Consider the following 24575-nt stretch of genomic DNA (forward strand, 5'->3'; position numbering starts at 1 on the left):
ATGCAGAAGTAGACTGGAAAAGGCCAGGTGCACAGCTTGAGTCTCTTGGATTTAACACAATTTAGGCCACAGATGTGGAAAGAGTACGGAATATGATTATTAATAGCCTATGACTGTAATAATGATTGCCTGGGGACTCTTCAGAGAGTGCTCCATAAAAAAGTCTCCAGTCCTCACTTTACCAGTTGGCTTCACTGGAAAACTTAAATTTTGTAATGCTGTGAGCATGGCTTTGGAAGTCCCTTTTGTTTTACAGCAACAGTGATTCACTGTTTAAATAAGGATTCAGAAGGTCAAATCCTGGCCCCTTTTCCTTATGTATGAGGGGCTTGTGCCAGACCAAGTGGTCCTATGGGCTATCAGACTAATGTGGAGGGAATATTGGAGGTGCTTCACAAGAGTCGTATGTTGAACTGATGAGATCTTTCAACCCCACATGTATCCTGTGTGCATCCGAGTTCTTTCCCCCCAATATTGTAGCCATAGAAACCAGAGTAGCCAGAAGAGATTTACTGGGACAGAGTGAAAGAGGCTTGAGCACACCCAGAAATTGATGTCCCTTCCTACAAACAGGATCTCAAAGTGGCAGGGAATGTGAGGTCCCTTTGTGGGAACTCGCTACTGCTGCTCCCCATAGCAAACAACTATTGCTCTGGGCCTTCCGCAGGCACAAAAGCCACTTCCCAATGTGTTGATAATATCGGCCCCACTCCACGGCCGGTGTAAATCAGCATTGCTCTATTGAAGTCACATTGACATGCCATAGTTTGATATACTCTCAGAAATATTATTTTTTCTTTGTAAACCATAAATCCACTGTCTGACCTAAAGATTTGAAGTGAGTTGCAGCAATGTGGATGCTTACCATACGATACTTACTCTCAAACCAAGGGTCAGAGCATTGGCTGGTGTAAATTGGCATTGTGTGTGACTGCATGGCCATGGGCAACTTAGTGTACTGCCATTTTGTCCTTATTACTTTAATGCCAGCAGGTGAGGCATTCTCACTGTAAGCTGTGATGCATCTTATATTGTCATTTCATATTAAGAAATCCTGACTCATGAAATCAAAGTTAAGACAAACTAGGAAAGATACATCAATTCTGATCAGGCATTCAGGTTATTTCATGCATTCAGTTTCCAACATGCATGCTGTAAATCATGAACTGGCAGCTGCAGATGGACCAAATTATTTCCAGATTTTTACAGTGCTGTTGGCAGCCTTTGGGGAGGATAGCAATAAAAGTTTGAAGCATTCAAGGACTTCAGTGGTGGTACTTTATGTGGCATAATTACTTCTTATACTTACCAACTCTTCACTGCTGGCTGGTTTGCTAGGGAGGGTCAGCATGACACCATTAGCAGCTGGAAGAGTAGAGTATAAATCAAATAAGATTTTAAAACACGATCAGATTATAATTAATTTTAGAACACGATCTGATCAAAAATCTGCATGTTGTCATGGTTAGCACAAAAATAGTAAAATTCACCCTAGTGCAAAGAGTCAAGCTAAAATCCTGCTGCTTACATAAACCAAACCAACCATTAAAGATTTAAGTGGTACATAGGTCTTTGCTTGGGCCCCTCTGCATGTGGATTACTTTTCTCCCAGAAGAATAAATTATAATAGTAAGAACAACAAAAGGAACAAGGACTTGAAACTAACCTTACATGCAGGTATGTGTTGCAATGTGTTTTGTAAAATTAGCTGTTAAATTTACTCCTGTATGTACTAATTTTGAAACATACATTGTGAGGTTCGGAATGTCAATATTCTAACAACATTTAATTGTGAAGTAACTTTTTGTCCTAATTTGGGGGAGGGGGATATGACTGAGGGGGGGGATTGTTTCTTTCAATTGTAAGAAAAGCTTAGTTTAACAACAATGCAAATTAGATCATTTAAAGTTATTCCATTCAAATATATATTATTATTATATCAATGTGTTAGGTACTGTACACATATATAGGAGAACCCAGGATCCAAATTAAGCAGTACAAAGCAGCCTTAGATCTAGCAGATCCAGCCCCTTTATGTTTCCTCTTTAGTAGGGGAATCCCTGAATGGAGTAGCCAGAGTAATAGTGCCCACACACCCCTTCTCCTGGGTTCCTCAGCACAGAGGGTATGGCCAGGGCAACCTCAGACCCCAACAATCTCTTGCTGCTGGAATGTCTAGCTGGGTGTAAATTAGAATCCAGCCACCCAGATCCAGAACTGCAAGAGTGCAAAGGTGGCTAAAAGTCAACCTTGGTTCTTCCCGCTCCACTCTTGATGAACCTGCCCCACAGTCCTTGCCCTACAGAATTCATAGTCTAAGATTTAAAATTATGGAGGCTGCTGGTTATCTATGCTTGTGAACCACATTTCTTTGCATTGTTCTTTTTAATCATAGAAAAAGAGTAGGGACCTGATTGTTTATTCTTGGTGCACCCAAAACTGGCACTACAGGGCCCCAATCCCTTACTGGGGTCTCTTGGCATTACCAGAATACAAATAAATAACAGTAGTTGTTAATTTTATAAGAAGTTTGGCAGTGCCATTTTAACTACCCCACCAACAGAGGGACCGACTCCATCGGTGCTCCAGCAAAAAAATAGTGGGTGCTCAGCACCCACCAGCAGCCCCCCCATCAGCTCCTCCCTCTCCTCCCAGTGCCTCCCACCTGCCGCAATCAGCTGTTCAGGGGCATGCAGGAGGCACTGGGGGGAGAGGGGGACAAGCAAGGGCGGGGCATGCTCTGGGGTGGGGGGCAGGAGTGGGAAGAGGTGGGGTGGGAGCTTGGGGAAAGGGGTGGAGTGGGGGAGGGGCCTGGGGCAGATCAGGGGTTGAGCATCTTCCGGCAACTCAGAAATATGCCACCTCTGACCATCAATCAGTTTTAATCCTAACTAGAAAGTGGAAACATCAACTACTGTTCTTTAATGTCATCCTTAATAACAAAGTAAAGCATCTTGAAATAGTCTTGCTTTCTAAAGAACAAAAGATGCCACCAGACAAGAACTAGAGCAGACCACTTTGTTATAAGTAATGTAAAAAGTGCTTCTGATGCTTGGAAATTAAATAATTGAGAGAAGCAGGAGTTTAGTGCTGATAGAAATGAATGATTTAAAAAAATGCCTATTCATTTTCAGACTGGAGCAAGACAGCAACTAATATTATAAAGAAAAGCTCAGATAATCTTGGGAAATCCTTGTCCTCCAGTTCTATTGGCTCCAACTCAACCTATTTGACATCCAAATCTAAATCCACTTCAAATACATACTTCAAAAGAAACAGCCATACAGGTGGGTCATTTCTAGTACATCAAAGAGATCTTTCTGGTATGGTGCTTCAAATTGTGAATGTTTACTTTGCATAATAGGTATGCCAGTGACTTGTGTTACCTTCATGCATAAAAGAAAAGTCAACTGAACATTTTTAAAAATGTTTTTTTGTTTAGTAAGGGCTGTCATGATGCAATATTCACCAACCATGATAAATATCTAATCTTGGACTTTTATTGTGATATAAAAAATATAGTTAATAAAAATACTTAGCTCTTATATAGCACTTTTACTGAAAGATTTAAAAGGTAGGTAGATAGGTAATAGTAGCCCATGTTAGAGAAACTGAGGCACAGAGAGGTGATGCAACTTTCCCACAGTCACACAGCAGGCTAGAAGCAGAGTTGGGATAGAATCCATATCTTCTGAGACCCATTCCAGTCTGTTGTCCACTGGGCCAAGCTGCCTGACATTTAACTGTACTACATTTACTGACAAAGGGACAAATGGAAGTTATTTGGAGGTTTGATAGTACTGTTAACAAAATATACACTGTTTTCCCCCTTGTACAAATAACATACAGTTATTACATAGCTGTTCAGATGGCATGTGTGTAATAAAAAGGACCATCTATATCTCTATATTCCATTCACATAAAATAATTATGTACTTATTCTAGGAACATTGTAATGATACCCAAACAACGGAACAACAATGACCTGAAAGCTCATGTGCTCATATTTGTTTTGGATTATATTTCAGAGAAGCCTATAAAGCAAAGTGATTTTTCCATTGAACTTTCGTTAACCAATGCCTCCATGGATAGCTTTCTGCATAAGACAAATGTTATCAAGAAATAGTCCTCTAAAATGTAATGGAAATCAATGTTCACATATATTTAACCCAGTCTGTAAAAAGGGAATCTGTTTGTTTGTTTCAAAAACAATCTGTTAGACTCACTCGTTGAAATTATCATCTCCTTTATGAATAATTTCAAAAATACAGACTTGGCTTAAATGAACTGACTAGAAGGAACTTTCAGACTTTTTATAATACTAAATACACTTCACAGAGTCACAAGACAGGTCCCATTTCTGATACTCCAGTCTCTTTTCATGTGTAGATCTCCTACTGACATCAGTTGAAGCTCTACACAAATATGGAGAACAAAGCATCAGAGTCAAGTTTCACTGTGTGATTTGGAGAGGAGAATTTTGCCCACAGTCTGAACAGGTGATGTGGCTTAGTACCAGGAATTACCTTCCTGCTTTTCCTTCTCCTTATCACATAGTTCATTCAGGTGGACTATAGCTGGCTGGTTAGATCCAGCTATTCAAATGTTTATGTTGCCCCTTTAGCCTGAGCAGTTAGCCAGTATTCCGGGCCTTGCAGGATTGTTTCAAAGAGGAGAAGTGAATAATATGAGTCAGATATTTAATTGGTGTAATCTTATTTGCTTACAAAGAATGTACACAAAGTCCTGTTTCCCTAAACACAGTGCAAACAAACAACAGAAAGAAATTCCCTTGATCAGAAATTCCCCAGTGAACCAGGGCTCCCAGAAGCCCTGTCCATCCATTTCCCCTCACGGCCCTGCTCACAACAGGCTTCCTGCTGACTTTGTGCCTCTAACACTCACAGTTTTCAGAACCAAATCCTAGCATCTGTGACTGCCACTGGCAAACCCATTAGCTCACACTGCTTAGCACTGACCAGCCATGCAGCCCATCATCTTCGGCAGATTCCCCCGCCCCATATTTCCAGCTGTCTTTACCATATAAAAGGGGTTTCCTCCCCACATCAGCTTTCATAGTGTTTGGTTTATTTCAGTAAGCGTGCTGCTATTATGACACTACAGCAATGCCAACTCAACAGATAGTACCTGGTCACATTCTCTGGTTTCCTGATGATCATAGTATAAATGTGTCAAATTTTATATGTTATAGAGTCATGTACATCTCTCTGTGGTTCAATCCACAGCAATCCAATCTCAGTTCAGTGCATAGTACTGTTGATATACAATTCCATTTATGCCAGTGACAACTGAGAAGTTTTAAAACTGCTGTATAGGACTCTATCAACACTTCTTTTTTGTTGGATCACAGTAAGCCTGTGCTTAAAGATAAAAACACACTTAAAATTAAATACATACTTCAATGCTTTGGTAAATTAGGGCCTTTGTAGAACATTAGCAATTAGAACATGCCTGATCATGCGTTTTCACTACTTTTAGTGCTTCTGCAGTGCAGTCTTAAAAGAAAATGGATTAGTGCATTGGATTAATGCATTAGGAGAAATAAAAAAGGCCCCAGATAATAAAATGTAAGTAGAAAGAGGAAGAACAAAAATATATTAAAAAAAAACAAACGAATTTCTTATACCTTCAAACAAACTGGGAGACTATCCTTTTGAAATAATGATCAGACCAAGTACTAAATATTTTTTAACCTTAGGCAAAATTCTCTGCTCAGAACCTTATTGCAGATCAAGACTCAACATTTTGCTCTTCCTACATGTGCATATTCCCCACTAACAGTAGTCGGAGCCTCTGCGTGCAGGGAAATGAGACATCAGATGAGAGGTTCTGAAATGAACTGAGAATGTTGTCCATATAAGGGAACGTTTCTATAGATGTTTTTATTACTCAAGCTAGTTTCTTATGCCCAAGTAACTACTTATGTGTTTTTATTGTGAGTTAACTACACTAGTCATGGAGTTTTATGTACTTTGCCACTGGAACCTGGGCTGCCAGACCTTGGTGGTAGAAAAATCCTATTAAAAGGGGAGTTACAGCAACACAAACGTGCCACCACGACTATTTCCACAAAGGGCTAGCCATGAAGAAGGTGTGGCCAAAGATCCAAAGGATGAGCTGACTCAGCATATTTCCTGAGCCGCCTCCATTGGATATCGGTGGAGCTGGAACTTAAAACAAGCTCGGTAGTGCTATTACCATATGCCCTTTCGAATAAAACTCCTCAAATGCACAGCTATACTGTGTACACCTCATATTGCAATTGCCGCTCCATCACCCCTGGCCATGAATCAAACCCCTCGGGCCCAATTCAGAAAAGCATCCTCACTCAGGAAAACACTTAATCATATGCTTAAAGCTAAGCAACTGACTAAGTGCTTCCTGAATAGGGATGGACTTAATTACGAGTTTCAGGGCTCTCCTAAATTGGGTCATAGATAGTAATGCAATAATTTACTGGATATTATAGAAGCACCAAAATATTCTGCGTTCTTTTTAATATTATAGTGATTTCCTTTTCCCTTGACCATTTGAAATATACATTTTTATTTCACTTTTTCTACCTGTGACACACTAAAGTCATTTTGACTGGATCCAGTTTTTTCAGATATCTACATTCCTTCTCAAACAAGTTTTCATGGCATGAAAAAAAAATTCAGAAGTTATTTTTTATCCATTTGGTTCAGTTTTTTGCACAGCTAATCTACTCAAATTGGTATCTTGGCGACTCTATAACCATTTTTAGTATACAGTGTAATAGATGTATGTCTTGGTAGCTGTTAACGTGGTTGTTGATCCCTGGAATTGACCCAGACATTCATATGTTTATGGTATAGATAATGTCTTCTAAGAGCATTTCCTCAGCAGAGGTGGAACAGTCCAGGTAAAGTGTGCATCATTTTTGTTGAATGCATGATTTCAGCAGGGTGGAGGGGGAATCACTTGCATGAAGTCCTAATTGACACAAAAAGGACTGTTGCTAATCAGAAATACTGCTTATTCTTCACTATTCATCATCTTGTTATTGATGCTGATTGGCTGTAATTCAAAGGGCAAATATGCTTCGAACTCTGGTTGTCTATGCACTGCATGGAGCATGAGGTATCTGAAAGATTACCCTTCTAGAAAATGTACAACGTTACAGTATTAATGCTCACCATGTGATTAAACATTAATTTAAAACAAAAAAAGTGCATTTGAAAGCAAAAAGACCGAAAAAAAAAAGCACCCTACTGTCAAAAGTGATGTGATGAATTGCTAGATATATCACGGTACATTTCTAGAAGGAATAAATGTATTAAAAGGTTATGCCAGGGCTCTAAGAAATTGTATTTTTATTTGGGCCTATAGCCATTATAGAATTCAATCTCCTAACTATTGGTTTTAAATTATCTTTCAATTACATCAAAATTAGATCTGAATGACGGATCGTATTTTTCAAATATGCCTAGAAACTTTGTTGTGTATTACTACTCAAGTTGAGAATTTGTTTAGTAGAACGGACAAAAAAAACCATTTCCATGAGTTTTCAGAATCATGTGGCACAGCTGTGATATGGGACTGACAGAAAGCAGTCACATGAAGCAATGAAAGATCATATATGCTGAAATACTAACTCCACAGCTATCAATGGCAAAACTCGCATTGACTTCAGTGGGCCAAGATTTCATCCATAGGGTCCGATCCAAAGCCTGTTTAATTCAACCAAAAGACTCCCATTGACTCCAGAGAGCTTTGGATATAGAGTACAAAAAAGTTTTGGAAAATGAGAGTTAGTTTTAATGATGCTGTGTGAATGTTTGTAATCATTTTTTGGGTACTGAAACAGTCTTTCCTAGGACACAAGAATTCATTTTAAACTCCTTTTAAACAAAATAAATAGAAAAACCTCATTGGCTAGTGAGTAAATGAAACTGAAGAACACACAGTACCCATCCATTTGCAGTAGTACAAGGAGATATTTGCTATAATGCATTAGCAATTTTCACCCGCTTTAAAGAAATATCATTCTTAAACTGCCTGTTCCTTTGTTCATAATGAAACTGTTTAGATTTTCCTCTATGCAATCCATTTCTCTTTTACATGCAATTCAAGTAGCATTTCATATTGCAAATCTTTATGAGAACTATAGCTTGATACCATCATTAAATCTTTTCTGAAACCTGCATTTTCATTTTGTTTTCATTGGTAAGCGGTATATTTATTTTACATAAAACATATTCTGATATTAATATAATAAAATACACTGATTTAAATAAAATTACCTTTTACAGAAGAATTATCTGAAGGTGGTTTTACTATAAGCTGTATCAAGCTGGTTGACTAAAGTGCCAGAGCATTGCTTCATGCAGCCATTCATCTTGCTATCACACTTTGTGTTGGGTCATATAAGACTTGGGATCAGGGAACTCATTAATACAGTCTAAAAAGGAGAGGTAATGATTACTCACTACATGAGCTCTCCCTACTGGTCAGACTCAGAACTGAAATGCTGTTAGCCACACAAGTGGATGCTTGTCCTCTTTGTCTGAAGAAAAGTCCCATAATGGAGGCTATATGAGTGAAGGCTACAGGGTTAAAGGTGGCAGCTGTGGAGATACTCAAGACCCTGTTTGAATAAGCCTTAGTCACTATCAGGTGAAGTGGAGAACGATGATCCACACAGCAGAAACAAAATACTTTCTCCTTATAGCTGAGTACTCAGATATACCTGGGTCCCCTGTGTAAAATTCCCTTCAAACCAACTTGGGTATTTGGTGATAATAATGTATGGTGTGGTCATCAGAAGTGTTACTGACATCATCAGACACAGTGGGATGTAGTTTTTTGAAACTGAAAGGGGGGGAAGAGTGAACTGTCTTCTTTCTTTTTCTCTCCTGCGTCATGCTTGGTTTAGAGCATATGAAACATGAAAACATATGAGTTTTCCACATCTATTTAGTGCCACAAACCACAAACATAGCTCCTCAGCTCTCCTTGTATTCTCCATGTGCTAGAAAGTCAAACAGATGCAATTGTAATAATCAGGCCAGTTTTAAAATCTGCTCATCTATTTTTATTTGGAATCATCTGCTGCTTTCTGTGCTTGTTTTTGTTGTGTTATTTGATAACTGTTTAACTTTTATGATTCATATTATTAAATGCTTTTCACTAGCATTTTTCAGCGATTTCATTATTTGGTTCAGTGGGGCGCTATTTACCAAATGTTACCAAAGCAATGCTTGCATCACCCCCTCTCCTGTAATATTGTAATACCTAGACAACCTTTTTAATTTGAGAGTTCTGTAGCTGGAATCTTCAGCAGACAAACTAATGGATCCTACTGTGCCTTGATATAGTTGCAGCATAAGCAAAAGGGGTGGTAGGGAAATAGATTCAGGAAAGGACTGAGCAGAGAGGCTAGGATTCCAGATATGTAGGTTAGAATATGTAGAATTTAGTCTATAGCATGTAACTGAAAAGAACATAGAAGGTATAATGTCAAGCTATTTAATGGCTATATCAAAAGATCAGCAGGGCAAGGTAATTGAAAAAATAAATTACCTACAGTAATGTAGAGGGGGATTGCCTGCAGGAGACAAATCTGGTAGATAATGAGCTTGTTTTAAAAGCCCTAATTTCCTGTTCCTGTTTCTTTTCCCCTTCCTAGACAATACTTTCGTTGACAAGGCCTCATCAAAATTTGCCCAAGTGGATGGAGAGCAGACACCAATCATCCCAGTCCATCAGGTTATTGACAAAGTCAAGGGGTACTGCAGTGCTCACTCAGACAACTTCTATAAAAATATCATGATGTCAGACACATTCAGCCATAGCACAAAGTTCTGATTGGGTTTCTGAACTTCTGAACCACAAGACAACACGCAGCCTGGAGATTCTAAACAATGGAGTACTTGGAGACTGAGTGGCGAGAATTATATTACCAGATTTAGTCATTTTTCCCATGGTATATTGTCGTCCTCTTAACAGCTTCTTCTTGAGAAAAGATTTTTTCCCCATTAAGAGAGTCAGTCATTTTCTCATACATAGTATTGATACTGATATTTTCCCACCATGAAATAAAGACTGTTTTCAAACATCAGCTGTATGCCAGCGAACAGGATACTGGGACAGCTAATTTAGGTGTGATCCTATGTGTATATTTGCAAGACTGAAGAAGTTCCATAAGCCCATCTCTCAATAATGTCAGATCTGAATGGGAACAAGACTTGGGTCTTTTAGAGAAAACAGGGGGAGTATCCCACAGTACACACAAGCTCTTGGATGCAGCTTTCTTAGTCGGTCTCGTCTTCATGAGAAATGTGAATTTTCCTTACTGTATTTGTTAAACTCTTGCTGTTTAGGTGGCCATTGCCTGCAGTGTTTTCCACAGGTGAGGAAAGCCTAACTCCAGTGTCAAAGGGTTATTTTGACCAAATGAATACGTAAATCTCCAGGGCTAACCACACAAAGAAAATTGGATCCAAATATTGCATACAGCAACTAGTCTATAAACTCTGGGACCACACTGTATCCGTGTGCACAGAAAAGCATTTATCACATACCTGCACACCAGGATTTGCTTGTGATAAGGGTGTGCAAGCCACTGATAACTCTCCCGTAAAATTTAAGCCCATATCTGTGTGTGTGGTTTCAGGTGGTGCAGCATCAGTAAAAAAGCTAATTCTAGACTTCGCACAAAGGCATATGTTTCAATATTCATTGATGTACAAAAAGGGAACACCTCCCATTGTAACCACCACACTGGTATGGGTGAGCCCATGCTGATTGCTCATGTTGGTCAAGTGAAATGGGAGTCATTAGCATGTACATTCATAGGAAATATTACAAAGGACCCCACACTTAGTAAATCATATAGTGCTATAAGTTTATTAGTTAAAATACCTCATAGATCCCTTGTAAGCCCACGTTAGCTTGTCCATTTTCTATATTGTGGCCATATTGCATGTACAGAGAACTTCTGCCACAGGACATTGCAATTTATGAAGGCTCTCAAGGTCACAGTACATTACACAATAGCATTCAGCATCTACATGTGGACTTGCATCATCCAGATCTTCAAGCTTTCACTGGCATCAGCTGATTAAACTAAATCTAGATCCGTACTGTTTGAGATGCAATGACCAAGCAACATAAACTGGGGTCTGTATCGTTGTGCTATGCACAGAAGTGTGTGCAGAAGTAAAAGAAGAACATAAAATACTTACTTTTCCAAGCCATGGCACCATATGGCCATTTCTAACACTGTTCTCAAAAGTGCACAGCTATTCTTGAAAATATGTAGAAACCCATGCCAAATTGTGAAACACCTGTAAATGCACATTTCATTTAAAATGTCAGTAATAGAGCTGGCCAGAAAATGGGATTTTTCCATGAAAAAAAAAAGTGTTTCCAAAAAACACATTTTCCCAAAAAGGCCATTTTTCATCAAATTATTTTTACCTAAAAATTTCAATCAGTTTTGTTCATCACACTTCCACAAACCACTGGTCTGATGTCATACAGCTATTGATTAGTTCTCAGTTAAGAAGCAATTAGATGTTCAGTAACAGGGTATTTGGATTTGTACCTTTATGGGCTCTTTGCACCCACTCATTTACAAAGATCATTTTATTCGGTGCCCACACAAATGGAATATTATCCTTAACTACAAACACCTTGATCACTGCAGGGAAGAAGTATATTTTAATCACATTCAATCCTAAAACACTGTTCTGAAGTAAAGGTCCTACAAATAACCTGACCAAACCTTTTTCATATTAGCGCAAAATCCTTACATGCCTGTATATGCTAAATTCATCCCTATTGACTTCAAATGTAATTATACTAGGGATGAATTTGGTCAAATACTTTTATCAAAGGAAAGAATTTAGGGAAAACTTATGTATGAGCATTTACAGAACTTGTATATTATCATCCCACCTGTCTACCTGTAGTAGATAATAGTGTTCAGATAGTAGCTTACTGTGAGATTTCTACCTGTCTAGGATGTTCTACAGTGACAAGATGGAAAAGAAAATACTTTCCAGACATTGAGGAATTAATGAAACACAATTGTTCAATAAAATATGAAGTAAAGAGTAAAAGAAGTATCCTGGCTGAAGCCTAGCTGTAACCTAACCAACAGCTTAATGTACAGTTGCCTATATTTTTGCTAAATTAAGAATTTGCTCTTTTTTTTACTACCATGTAGTAGTCCTTAACTGTCTATGTCAGATGTTCTTGAATGCTCTCACTTTTGCAATGTAAAATCTCTACTTTGTTGTTGACGTCACAACCTCCCTTGTATATATTTATTTATTTGTGAGGTTAAATATGTCAACATATATTTTAGCTCCATAATCTCTGTCCTTGTTATTTTAAGCTTCTGATTCATCATAGGAGGAGAGGGAAAGAATAGTCTCTCATACTTTTTCCAAAATTGTGAAATAGTTTACTGTAGTTGTATCTTTTACCAATACGAGGGGAAAACGACAGTAATTTGAAATATTAGTTAGTGGAAGTTAGTGTAACGGATTTAAAGATGGACTAAAGTGGAAAGAAATATTTTTCAAATAAATATTCATGTTATTAGTGTTACAAAGAATTAAAATATTTTAATAATGACTTTTTTCTTTCTTACAGTTCGATGGGAAAACATTAGTTGGTGGAATGTTGGAAAATAAGCTGCTGCTTATTCAGTATGTGCATTGGGGTTTGCTTAGCCAAAACTCTGAGAATAAGTCCAGCTCAGCCGGGAATGTATTTTGCATAATTCAGTTTTTCTTGTTGCGATTAATTCAATGCTAAATCCAATGCATGACTGAAGAGTTATGCTGGGTCATTCATTTAGTGGCAACCCAGTTATACTGACACACTGAAAGGGGAACAAAAGCAGAAATCCTATACTATACACTGGCATGCTATTTTCACAGGAGTATAAATAGATCATCTTAAACTCTGATTTACACCAAGGTAGTTAGTTATTCATCTCCATTTGTTTCTAGGGGCAGGATTTGGCCCTTAAGTATACCTTCAATATCTTAGCAGGATTTAAACTGAAGCTCATAATGTATAGTATTTTGACTAATCACTGCTAAAATATTTTAGCCAATTGTCATAACTCTTAGCCAAAAACATACTATCAAAATAGTTGAGTAGTTGCTGTGGCTTACATGCAAAAGCTCTAATGTTAAACTGCAAAGAGCACAGAAAGCCACTGATCTACAACCCCATATGTGAGCCTCGGCAGAGAAAATGCACTTACAATATATTAAAAACTAAGAGGAATTTTTTTTAAAGTGTTCTGACATTCCCATGAACATTGAGTAGAATACCATCGTTTTCATCCTTAAATATAGTTACTGGGATTTGTTTTATTATGAAGCAAAATGACATGAGCAATGCTGCTTTGTGTCTTTGCCGTGCCCTATAGCAGTGGTTCTCAGCCAGTGGTCCGAGGCCCCCTGGGGGGACCATGAGCAGATTTTGGGGGTCTGCCAAGCAAGACCAGTGTTAGACCTGCTGGGTCAGGGCAGAAAGCCAAAGTCCCACTGCATGGGGCTGAAGCGTGGGGCCCTAAGCCCTGCCCCCTGGGGCTGAAGCAGAAGCCTGAGCAGCTTAGCTTCACAATGCCCCCTGTGGCCTGGGGCCCTGGGTAATTGCCCTGCTTGCCACCCCTTAATGCTGGCCCTGGCTTTTATATGCAGAGAACCAGTTCTTGTGACACAGGTGGGCTGTGGAGTTTTTATAGCATGTTTGGGGCGGCCTCAGAAAGAAAAATGTTGAGAACCCCGGCTCTAGCAATTAAGCAGCACAGTTCATTCCAGGGCAACCAACTAACAAAAATAAATCATCTCAGGCTTGAGTGAGTGGTAGATACGGGATTTTTTTTTTTAAAGAGAGACCACAAAGTTGAAGTAGGCAGTGAGACCTCCTTGTGTCATCTACACCTTGTAGTTGGTAGATTGTAGGGTTGCTACTAACAGGGGTCAGGCTTCTGTGGTCTGGCTGCAGAGCTTCCTAACCCTAACCAGGGCTGCCTCTGGCTTTTTTGCCATCCCAAGCAAAAAAAAAAAAAAAAAAAACCTGCGGGGCAGCCAGAGCCAGGGTGCAGGACGCTGCAGATGTGCCACGGGCAGCGGAGTGCACTCCCTGGCTAGCGGGGGGGAGAGAAAGAAGGGGGGGCGGCCAGGGCTTCCTTCAGTGGGGCACTCGCCTCGCTGCCCCTCCCGCCGTGCCACCTGCTGGGAAGGCTCTGCGCCGCTCCGGTTGGCAGGCAGGGAAGGACACGGGCTGCCCTGCCGGGCTTGCTGCAGACCTGGCAACGACTGGGGCAGATAGAGTGCGCAGCCTGCTCCCAGCAGGGCGCTCCCCTCCTCCACGCCGCCGCCCCCTACAGGGCGGCCGGAGCAGCAAACCAAAAAACAAACAAACTGCGGGGTGGCCGAAGTGGCAAAGCAAAAAAAAAAAAAAAAAAGGATTGGAGGGATCCCGCCCCTTAGACTCTGCCACCCCAAGCACCAACTTGCTCGGCTGGTGCCTGGAGCTGGCCCTGACCCTAACCCTAACCCTCGCCACCTCCCCCCACACACACACCGCAGCCTGGCTTCAGCTCTGCTCCCACCCCCAGCCTCGGCCCCCAACTGGGGCTCTGCTCCCAGCTCCATATGTGTGTGTGGGGGGGGGGGAACGTAGATGAGGGGGGACCCTGAGAAGTTGGGCACCACTGGCTAAATGTAGTTTACACACATTGCCACCTAGTGGCTGAACACTATTATACAGTTTAACACTCCATTACACCTAGAACTACACAAATGTATGTGGTAGGTAGAGAGGAAGGGGAAATGTATCATCAGTGAGGACACTGAAAGAGGTGGGTGCATGTGCATACAGCAAACTCCCCACCTGAGGCCCTGATTTTGCTCTGCATAGGTTGAACCCCTTCCCCCCGCCGCAGTGGTACTCTGTTTAAATGCAGGACTCTGCCATTTTGGAGTGTCTTGAAGTACTGGGGCCTTTTCTCCTCGTTCTCTTACTTATTATTTATTAAATATCAGTAGCTATTTAATTTTAATCCTCTGTAAATGGCTCCTACAATAAATTGCCTCCACCAAGGCAAAGGACTTTGCATGGGTGACTGTCACAGGGGTGGGAAGATAATATTCCCAGCCAGCTTGTGGAACAGAAATGAAGCTACTTCATAACCATACTACAACTACTCCTGTAGGAAGAGCTGTATTCTTCTATGCTCCCTCAAGTACGGTTTTAGCCACCTGGTCAATATAGTTTGCAAATCCAGTGGCTACGCCCTTGTATTGGTATCCTCAACACCACTGTAGTGATCATTCAGGGCTTAAGATGCTTGCACGAGAGCTGCTTAATGCTGTAAATGGTTCCCATTGGCTGTGTGTAACCAGCTTGACCGTACCTCACTCAGACTCTCTGGGAAGCAATTCCACTGAAGTCACAGTCCCCAACACCACATCTTTCCTCCCAAGCCACATTAATATAACACAATTAAACAACATTAATATAACACAATCACAAATATTTATAACCAACCTCAGAACTAAACTTGCTAACAATGTTCAAATTAGTCTTCAAGGTGCCCTATGCTGTCAGTCGAACCTGTGGGGCTCCCCTGGAACATTAGCACTACCGGTATCAGAAGGCAGCAAATCTACTTGATCTGATTGTTCCAAGGCCTTGCACTCTGTAGCCTCTTCCCACTGGGGCTCTTGCTTGTCTGAGACCCTCTTGGGCAAAACAGCACACTGAGTGCCCCTCCTGTCTGAGATTTGGAGTAGCCTATTCTACTGTAGTATGTGTCCAGCTGAGATGACAACCACCGATCATCACAGAGCAAACTCTGCTGTTTGCAACCATTGTTTCCCTTCATAGCGATGCACAGCATAGTTTGCATGCAGTGATGACAGCTCCTGGGGCCCCAAATCATATTAGCGTTTTTTTGTTTTGCCTTATCTAGCTCTTTATATATGTGCTAGTCCCCAGTGACCCTGACATAGGTTTCTAGCAGCACAGGCAATCTTGTTTTCTGTTGAACAAATTGTCAGCCACTAATAAAGCATGTTTCATTGGTGCTTTTCTGTAATTTAACACTACTAATAATGGATCAGCATCTGACTCCACCGTCTTTTTCAGTAGGTACTTCATTATTTTGACACTGTTTTCCACAACCCATTAGATTGGAGATAATGATTCCTAGTGGTTACATGTCTCAACCTGTATTTCACTGCAATCTGCTTAACCTCATGTCCTCTAAACTGTGACTCATTGTCAGACCTTACTATGTTAGGTATAACATGTAGCAAATCTATTTTTGCTATGCACAATCACCTGTTTAGATGAATCTTCTAGTAATGCTATGTCAGAGAAGTGAGAATAGCCTAGGACAAGTAGATAGTTTTTCCATCCAACATAAACTAATCCCAGGAGCCAATTTTTCCTATGCCACCAACATGGGCTCTTTCACTTGACTTGGCCAGTACTTTTTTCCTGGGGGGTGGGGGGAAGGCATATGCAACAAGCCTTAAGAGCTGCCTCAATGTCACTGTTCCTTTGAGGCAAGTATAAGTCGTGGGCCCTTCTCTTAGCTTTGTCAATCCCTAAATAACCTTCATGTAGCCTTTTTAATGTAGTTTTCTGTAACACCATAGGACTCACCACCCTGGTGCCTTTAAGCAAAATTCTACCTCGTACTGAGAGCTCCCTCTTAAATTGATAATGCAGCTTGGGAATATGCTATCCCAGTTGCTCTGTGCTAATAGTCCTAACTACCTTCTGCAGGGTTGTATGCTATGCAATAGCTTTGGCAAGTGCAGTACACATCTTGTCTGAGACTGGATAGTTCATATTTTTTTAAATCAGATTGACATGAACAAAAATCTCTCTGGACTTTGCTTCACTGAACTTTTGTCAAATGAGCGAGAGTATGTCTGCAACCACCAAATCTCTCCCAGGTACGTAGTCCATTTGCAAAATAATCTCTGTAGTCTTTGGGTATTTGCCAGGCCCCTTTTGGCAGTGGTAGTAACTGGTTTATAGTCAGTTTCAGTTAACGCAGGCCTCCCATCAATAGAGACATGAAACTTTTTACACCTAGGAACTAAGGCAGAAGCCTCCTTCTCTCTTTGAGCATATTGATTCGCAGTTTTTGTTATTGCCCCAGAGGCATAAACCACTGGTTTCCAGTTTTGACCATTCTGTTGTAAGAGGACTGCACCGATATCTCCTGGGAACTGTCTGCAGACAACTTAGTTGTGAGCTTACTGTCATAATACCTTAGGACTGCAGCCTCTTTAATTAACACCTGCAGTTTCTCAAACACTAAGCTTTGCATCCCAGGTCCCTTGGACATCTTTGCACACACAGGTTGCTGGTTCAGGTAGCTAGGTTAGGCACAAATTTCCCTTCATAGTTCACTGTTGCAAGGAATCTTGAGCCAGAGACAGTGAATAAACTGATTCTATAGCCTGGTGGCTAAGGCGCTCACCTAGATACAGGAAGGCCAAGGTTCTAGGTTCCCTGCTCCAAAGCCTGGTTAATCACTTAACCAAAGTGGAACAGCTTCAACAGGAGAGACTGCAGGACACTTGCATCAGAATGTTCCATAGGCCACTGGTTAGGGAATGTCCCTGAGAGCTAAAAACCCCCTGTTCACATTCCTTCTCCTCCTCTGGCATTTCATGCAAGAAGTAACTTAGGCACCTGTGATGAGCTGGTTAAAACCTTATTATGGGTTGGGACAGTTATGAGGCCACACCTAAAAAAAGGCCTACTAGAGTTTGCCCAGAAACTAATACTGTGTAGGCAGAGACTTCAGCTGGGTCTCATTAGGGATGTGCGTGCGTGTGTCTTAGTGTGTGAAAAAGACAAGCGGGGGAGGGGGAGGGTGGCAGTCAAGAAACAGAGACTCAAAGGTGGAGCAAGAAAGCAAAGCAGCAGCCTGTAAGCTTGGTGGGACTCTGGGAAAAGTCTAGAGAAAGTGGTGGCTGAAAGAAGGTTGGGCCTCTACGCTTAAAAAAACGATTCCTTTTGATTTTTGGTTCCTCCTGTGTTGGGAAAAGCAAGACTTTGTAAATGAACAAAACGGCACCAAAGAAAATACTCAACTCCATCAATTTCTGCTTCCAGCAGGAATATCCCAGTGTCTCAAACTTTGGCATCAAAAAGAGATACCACCACTAAGCCAGCTTACTCCTGAAGAGGCCATTCATCCGTGGATCACTAGCAGACTAGACACTACCCTGCAGCCTGGACTTAGGACCTAACTCTATAAGAGGGGCAGGGCTTAGGACACACCCTGTTGATGGCATCGCCCATTGGTTAGCTTAGGCAGCTTCTTGCCTAGTATGCGGGCTTCTGTGAAGCGCATTGTTAAGCACCCCCCTCCATTCATTGTACAGGAGTCTAAGCACCAAAGGCTATGTCCACAGTGATGTATAAGGGGGAACTGAATCCGGTGATGTGACAGAACTGCTGGGGGTGGGAGGGTGGTTCATCCCACCAACAGAACGTGCCCTGCAGACTGGAAATGAACCTATAGATGCACTCAGAAATAAGGGGAAACCTGAGGCTGCAAAGCAAGTGCCAAGCCCCCGCTGGCACCAAGACTTCCACATGCACTAGTGCTGGATTTGAGGACCCATCCTTTTTCAGAGAGGAGGGCAGTGTGATGGGTCTGCAAAGGAGGGGAATACAACTCCTGTCAGCCCCTTCCCCATTGCATTTACTTTCCCCCTGGCCTGGTAAGGGGAAAGGGCCTGAGTTAGGAAGTGGCCAGGCTCTGTTCGGGAGCGGGAGCCACATGGCAACAGGGAGCTGGAGAGAACCCCCAGGAACTGAGGGCAAAGCCACACATGGGAAAAGCTGCCAGCCATCATAGCTAGGTGCAGGGCTGTGTGGGACATACGTGGAGGCATGTGTCTGAGGGGTTATTAGGACCCAGCAGGACTATTGCTAATAAGGCCTAGCTGAAGCACCTAAGGTACTTGCTGCTGAGATGCGGTACACCAAATACGCTACTGGAACCATAGGGGTCTGGTGTACACAGTAACCCCAATAATCACAGGATTTTTCAGCAACCCAAAGCGGCCATGAACCTGGCTCAACTGCTAAATCTGGCTCTTTGTATCCAGAACATGAGTGAAATGGAGCCAAAGAGCACTGCAAATTCAGGGGATTCAGGGGAGAGAGCAAGTAATAGTAACAAATACAGTCCAGATTTTTTCCCCAGCAGTGCCTACAGTCTCAAAGGTCTTGCCCAGTCTTAAATCAGGCTGTGCACAAAGATCCCACCTGTTCTGTTGCTTGAACTCTTTGATAGATCTGGTTCTCCAGCTAGAGATGCCCCATCAGTAACAATCTGCTTCTTTCCTCTCCCAAAATGGCTCTAAAATTTGGCTGCTGATTGCTTTACTTTGGAGTGCTGGCCAACTCTTTACTGCTTCAATATTAGATTATTTTGGGAGAGGGGAGGGGCGTCCAGAAGTGTGCTGTGTTTTAGCTGCTGATTGGCTGATTCTGATAGTGCCTACAGTGCAGTACTTCACAGAATTTCATTTCCAAACACTACCACTCAATTTTGAAAAAACAAAAACATTTCCTGTGTGTTTTCCTTTTCTCCTTTGCCTGGATCTAATTATAAAATTTTCCAGCAGAGGGCAGTGACATATTACTATGTGAAAGCTGTTTAAAAAAAAACAAAAGACAAGAAAACCTCAGCAAGATGCTTCCATAAATAAGCCTGGGTGCAAATATTAGTTGGAGGGTTCAAATCAGGATTACTAGTTTGTATATTATTTACTAAAATTTTATATCATAGCATAAAGTGAATGGTTTGTGCATGCACATATTGGGGTAGAGAACTATCTGCATGTGTTCGTATAGCTTTGTGGGGGAGTAGAACACTGGGTTTTTTTTCCTTACACTGGTCATTGCATTTTCTCCTTTTTGCAGTAAGAGGATGTGATGGGAATTTCAGAATCTCTTTAACACCTACTGGATCCCATTGACCAGCAATAGGGTGACTAGATGTCCCGATTTTATAGGGATAGTCCCTATTTTGGGGTCTTTTTCTTATATAGACTCCTATTACCCCTCAACCCCTTTCCCAATTTTTCACACTTGCTGTCTGGTCACCTTAACCAGCAACTACTGTTCTGCTTGCAGCTAAGAATCCTTTCAAGCTTGTCCACCGGTTTGTTCCAGTACTGTACAGATTGTACAGATGACTTGATTTTTCTGAGCTGCTGTCTTGTGATTCTGCAATTCACTGTACACATTGTCCAGGGAGACAAGACAATCACCATGTGTTGACAATGCCACATGGTATTATCCCTACCTTTTCTCCAACAAAGTAGGAGGCACAGCCTAGCAGATCATCTAATCCAAATGCAGATTTCCTACTCTTTCCCATTCACTGTGGTGACAGCTCACAACTGAGGTTTACAGCTGCTTGATTCTGCTTTTTTGGTCTCTGCAACCTACCCTCATGCCTGTTCTGGCCGTTGTGGAGCTGGTCAGGCAATTTTCAAAGGAACCATTTTCTGACAGAAAATGCTGTTTTGTCCGATTTTAAATGTTTCGTGGGAACATATTGATTTTGATGAAAATTTTAGATGGATTTTTTTAAACAATTCAAATGAAAACAAAGTGTTTTGTTTCAACTTTCTCATTTCCTTCCAACTTTATTTTATTTTATCTTTTAGGTTTATTTAAGTCCACCTATTGCACCCATTCATAAACTCATCCTATACATCTGGCAATTAAAGTAATTGTTTACATGGACATAGCAAATATACTTTTAGCTGCTAAACTGCATTAAAACAGCTACAAACAAGGAGAAGCCAGCACTATATGGCTACCAGCACTCATAGCTAACCCCCAACTTCCGGCCACTGTAGGCGGTGGGGGCCCCCAGAGCTGCCGGTGGTGGAGAAACCCCCAAGCTCCTGGCCACCACAGCGGGCAGCAGGGGCACTCTGCAGCTCCCGGCCCCCATGGGCAGCAGGGGGACCCCCTAAGCTGTAGGTGGCAGAGGTACCCCACAGCCCCTAGCTGCTGCAGGCAGCTCCTAGCCCTTGTGCAGCTGCCTAGCTTCAGGTGGTGTGGGGACCCCACAGATCCTCATTTTATCACAGATATTTTTAATAAAAGTCACAGACAGGTCATGGGCAAAAAAGAAAAATTAATGTGACTAAACGTATCTGTGACAAAATCTTAGCCTTACCCATAGCTCCATGTGCCACATGTGAGAACCACTGACCCATCATGATTTAGTTGAGGTTGGCCCCGCTCTGAGCAGGGGGTTGGACTAGATGACCTTCTGATGTCTCTTCCAAACCTAATCTTCTATGATCATGTAGAGAATGCCAATGGAACTTATCCAGGCCTGGAGGTCTGCAGACATACTCCTCCTTTCTGTGAATTTATCGTTGATTAGATCTATTTGATTTTGTAAAATACACTTTGTCATAGGGTGAGTTAGGCCTTTAAGAAGAGGTCAGTCACAGTCCCCACCTCCCAGATCATGTGATTGTAATCTAAGGCTCAAAGGTCTGAGAATGAGCAAGGCCTATTGGACAGTGGGGGAAGCAGATATAAGAGCTTCCTGTGCGTAAAGGGAAGGCTTGTAGTAGAAAAGGCCAGGCTAAACCTCTACAGGATAGGTCCTGAGCTGGTGAGGTTCCTTGTGGGGAGGGCACTAGGGAAGGATTCCATGAGTGGTTTGGTGGAGGACTGCTGGAAGAGGCTGGGGAGAAGGCCTAAAGAGAGAGGAGAGAGCAGTAGGAAGTAGCCCTAGGAATCAGTGTGGAGTTGAGAGTGGACAGCTGCTGCAAAGCCTAGGTTCCCAGGTCCAGAGCCTGAAGTAGGGTTGGGTTTTCCCATTGCCTCTCCAGTGCCATCTATAACAACTGTGTGGGGGGAGATCAAGAAATGGAAGGAGAACTAAAGATGACTTAACCTCCTGGTACAATGAGAGTTTGAGCCCTCCCCTACAAACAAGCAGGAAGGACTTAATAGCTGCACAGAATCTAGAGACTGTGGCCCAAAGAGGGCAACATGTTTTTTTCTTTTTTGGTTTGGACTTAATTTGCCCTGGAACAAGGTGAGTTTTGACTTGGCTGGAAGACCAAGTCATATTATCAGCCTGGAGAATAATGTCTTTGGCAGGAAAACTGCAGGACAGCCACACATCATGTTGGAGAGGTATGCTGCATTCACATACCCTATTACATCAAGGGAATGACACAATGAATGCATGACCTGCTGTTGCTTGTAGTTAGAGGAATATACAGGGAAAACTTGAGTACATATTTCCCTCAGGTCATGCAAAAAAATTAATGATAGTAAAGAAGACAATTCTTTCTTCTTTTTTTAATTAATCTGTTCTCCTGCAAACTCCCAGTCAATGTGAGTTTCATTGTAAGCCTGCAGAGTTGGAGGTTTTTGTTGTTTAACAGAGCAGTTAGTTTGTTGTTACTGTTGTTTTAATGCCTCTTAAACTGTGACTCTCTTACCTAGTTTATTTTGCCGTTTTTTACCCTAACTTATGTGAATTCCAATTTCAGTGCATGCGCAATCACTTTCCATCTTATGACTAATGTAAGGGGAATGTTTGTTGTGTAAGATACTTCTGATGATGCTGAGCAGTTCCTGTATGTGGTGTTGACTGTGTCTGAGGGATGAGCTGCTCAATTTGGTCATTTGAATTTAAATTAACAGTATTGTGGGCAGTCACAGTGGATATTAACCAGAGACCTGGATTTGTGGAAAATGATGGAATATTCCCTAAAATGACTCCCAGGCAAGGGCTAAAAACCACATCTACTTCCCTCCCCTGCCACTCCCAATGTACGTGTCTCTTCAAGGGCTCCCTTTGTTAGTAGAACTGGACCAAGCTATTCACTAGAGATCCTGCTACTGACCAGCATCTTTGTGGGTTCATATGAAAATTGGGGGAGCATCACTTAACCATTCTCTGTGCAGGCAGACTTGTGTCTGGCTCATCCTTGTGTCTACATACTAAATTCATATAACTGCTTCAGCAGTGTTTGATAGCGAGGCTGCTACTGCTGACCTCAACCTGGAGTGTGCTAGTTGGTCCTGCTCTGAATCTGACAGCCAAAAGTGTCAGCCCCTTAATCTGCCAGTTTAAAGAAATGCATCCAGCACTGAAGAAGCAGTGAAACAAGTTTAGGTATTTCAGTGAAATAGGGCTGAGGAGCAAGATAGTGACAATCTACCACAGGGCATGGGGTGGAGAGAAGAGAATATTTTCCTAAACCTGTCACTTTAAACAGATTGTGTTAAAGTAAGCAGTCTAGACTCAAATCTGCTAGTGATTATAAGAGTAATGTGTTTTTAAATAGTGGTCTACATTTGTGGGCATGCAACTTTGGACATGCAAAACATCTGCAGAGCATTCTTTTCAAGCAAAAACATCTCATAGAATATTAGAGTTGGGAGAGACCTCAGGAGGTCATCTAGTCCAATCCCCTGCTCAAAGCAGGACCAACACCAACTAAATCATCCCAGCCAGGGCTTTGTCAAGCCTGACCTTAAAAACCTCTAAGGATGGAGATTCCACCACCTCCCTAGGTAACCCATTCCAGTGCTTCACCACCCTCCTAGTGAAATAGTGTTTCCTAATATCCAACCTAGACCTCCCCCACTGCAACTTAAGACCATAGCTTCTTGTTCTGTCATCGGCCACCACTGAGAACAGCCCAGCTCCATCCACTTCGGAACCCCCCTTCAAATAGTTGAAGGCTACTATCAAATCCCCACTCACTCTTCTCTTCTGCAGACTAAATAACCCGAGTTCTCTCAGCCTCTCCTCGTAAGTCATGTGCCCCAGCCCCCTAATCATTTTTGTTGTCCTCGGCAGGACTCTCCCCAATTTGGCCACATCCCTTCTGTAGTGGGGGGACCAAAACTGGACACAATACTCCAGGTGTGGCCTCACCAGTGCCAAATAGAGAGGAAATAAGCACTTCCCTCGATCTGCTGGCAATGCTCCTACTAATACAGCCCAATATGCCGTTGGCCTTCTTGGCAACAAGAGCACACTGCTGACTCATATCCAGCTTCTCGTCCACTCTAATCCCCAGGTCCTTTTCTGCAGAACTGCCGCTTAGCCAGTCGGTCCCCAGCCTGTAGCGGTGCATGGGATTCTTCCTTCCTAAGTGCAGGACTCTGCATTTGTCCTTGTTGAACCTTATCAGATTTCTTTTGGCCCAATCCTCTAATTTGTCTAGGTCACTCTGGACCCTATCCCTACCCTCCAGCATATATCTACCTCTCCCCCAAGCTTCGTGTCATCTGCAAACTTGCTGAGGGTGCAATTCATCCCATCATCCAAATCATTAATAAAGATATTGAACAAAACCGGCCCCAGGACCGACCCCTGGGGCACTCTGCTTGATACCGGCTGCCAACTAGACATCGAGCCATTGATCACTACCCATTGAGCCCAACAATCTAGCCAGCTTTCGATCCACCTTATGGATTGGATGAATGGACTATACTTCTTTAACTTGCTGGCAAGA

General features: G+C 42.0%; 1 protein-coding gene across 11 annotated transcripts in view; it reads left to right on the forward strand.

Annotated features, from left to right (window-relative positions):
* Positions 1 to 12627, forward strand: part of ADGRG6 (adhesion G protein-coupled receptor G6) — a 161322-nt gene extending 148695 nt beyond the window's left edge. For 7 of the 11 annotated variants that reach the window (XM_065588768.1, XM_024112933.3, XM_065588767.1 and 4 more), the window contains 2 exons: positions 3135 to 3287; positions 9671 to 11436. In XM_065588768.1, the coding sequence (XP_065444840.1) occupies positions 3135 to 3287; positions 9671 to 9849 (332 nt within the window). In that variant the 3' untranslated portion in view covers positions 9850 to 11436. Of the gene's footprint in view, positions 1 to 3134; positions 3288 to 6857; positions 6905 to 9670 lie in introns of all 11 variants that reach the window. The other 4 variants (XM_065588770.1, XM_042848206.2, XM_065588771.1 and 1 more) reach the window with 2 other exon arrangements.
* The last annotated feature ends 11948 nt before the right edge of the window (positions 12628 to 24575 follow it).

The sequence above is a fragment of the Chrysemys picta genome, chromosome 3 (assembly GCF_011386835.1).
Source record: "Chrysemys picta bellii isolate R12L10 chromosome 3, ASM1138683v2, whole genome shotgun sequence".
Classification (NCBI taxonomy): domain Eukaryota; kingdom Metazoa; phylum Chordata; order Testudines; family Emydidae; genus Chrysemys; species Chrysemys picta.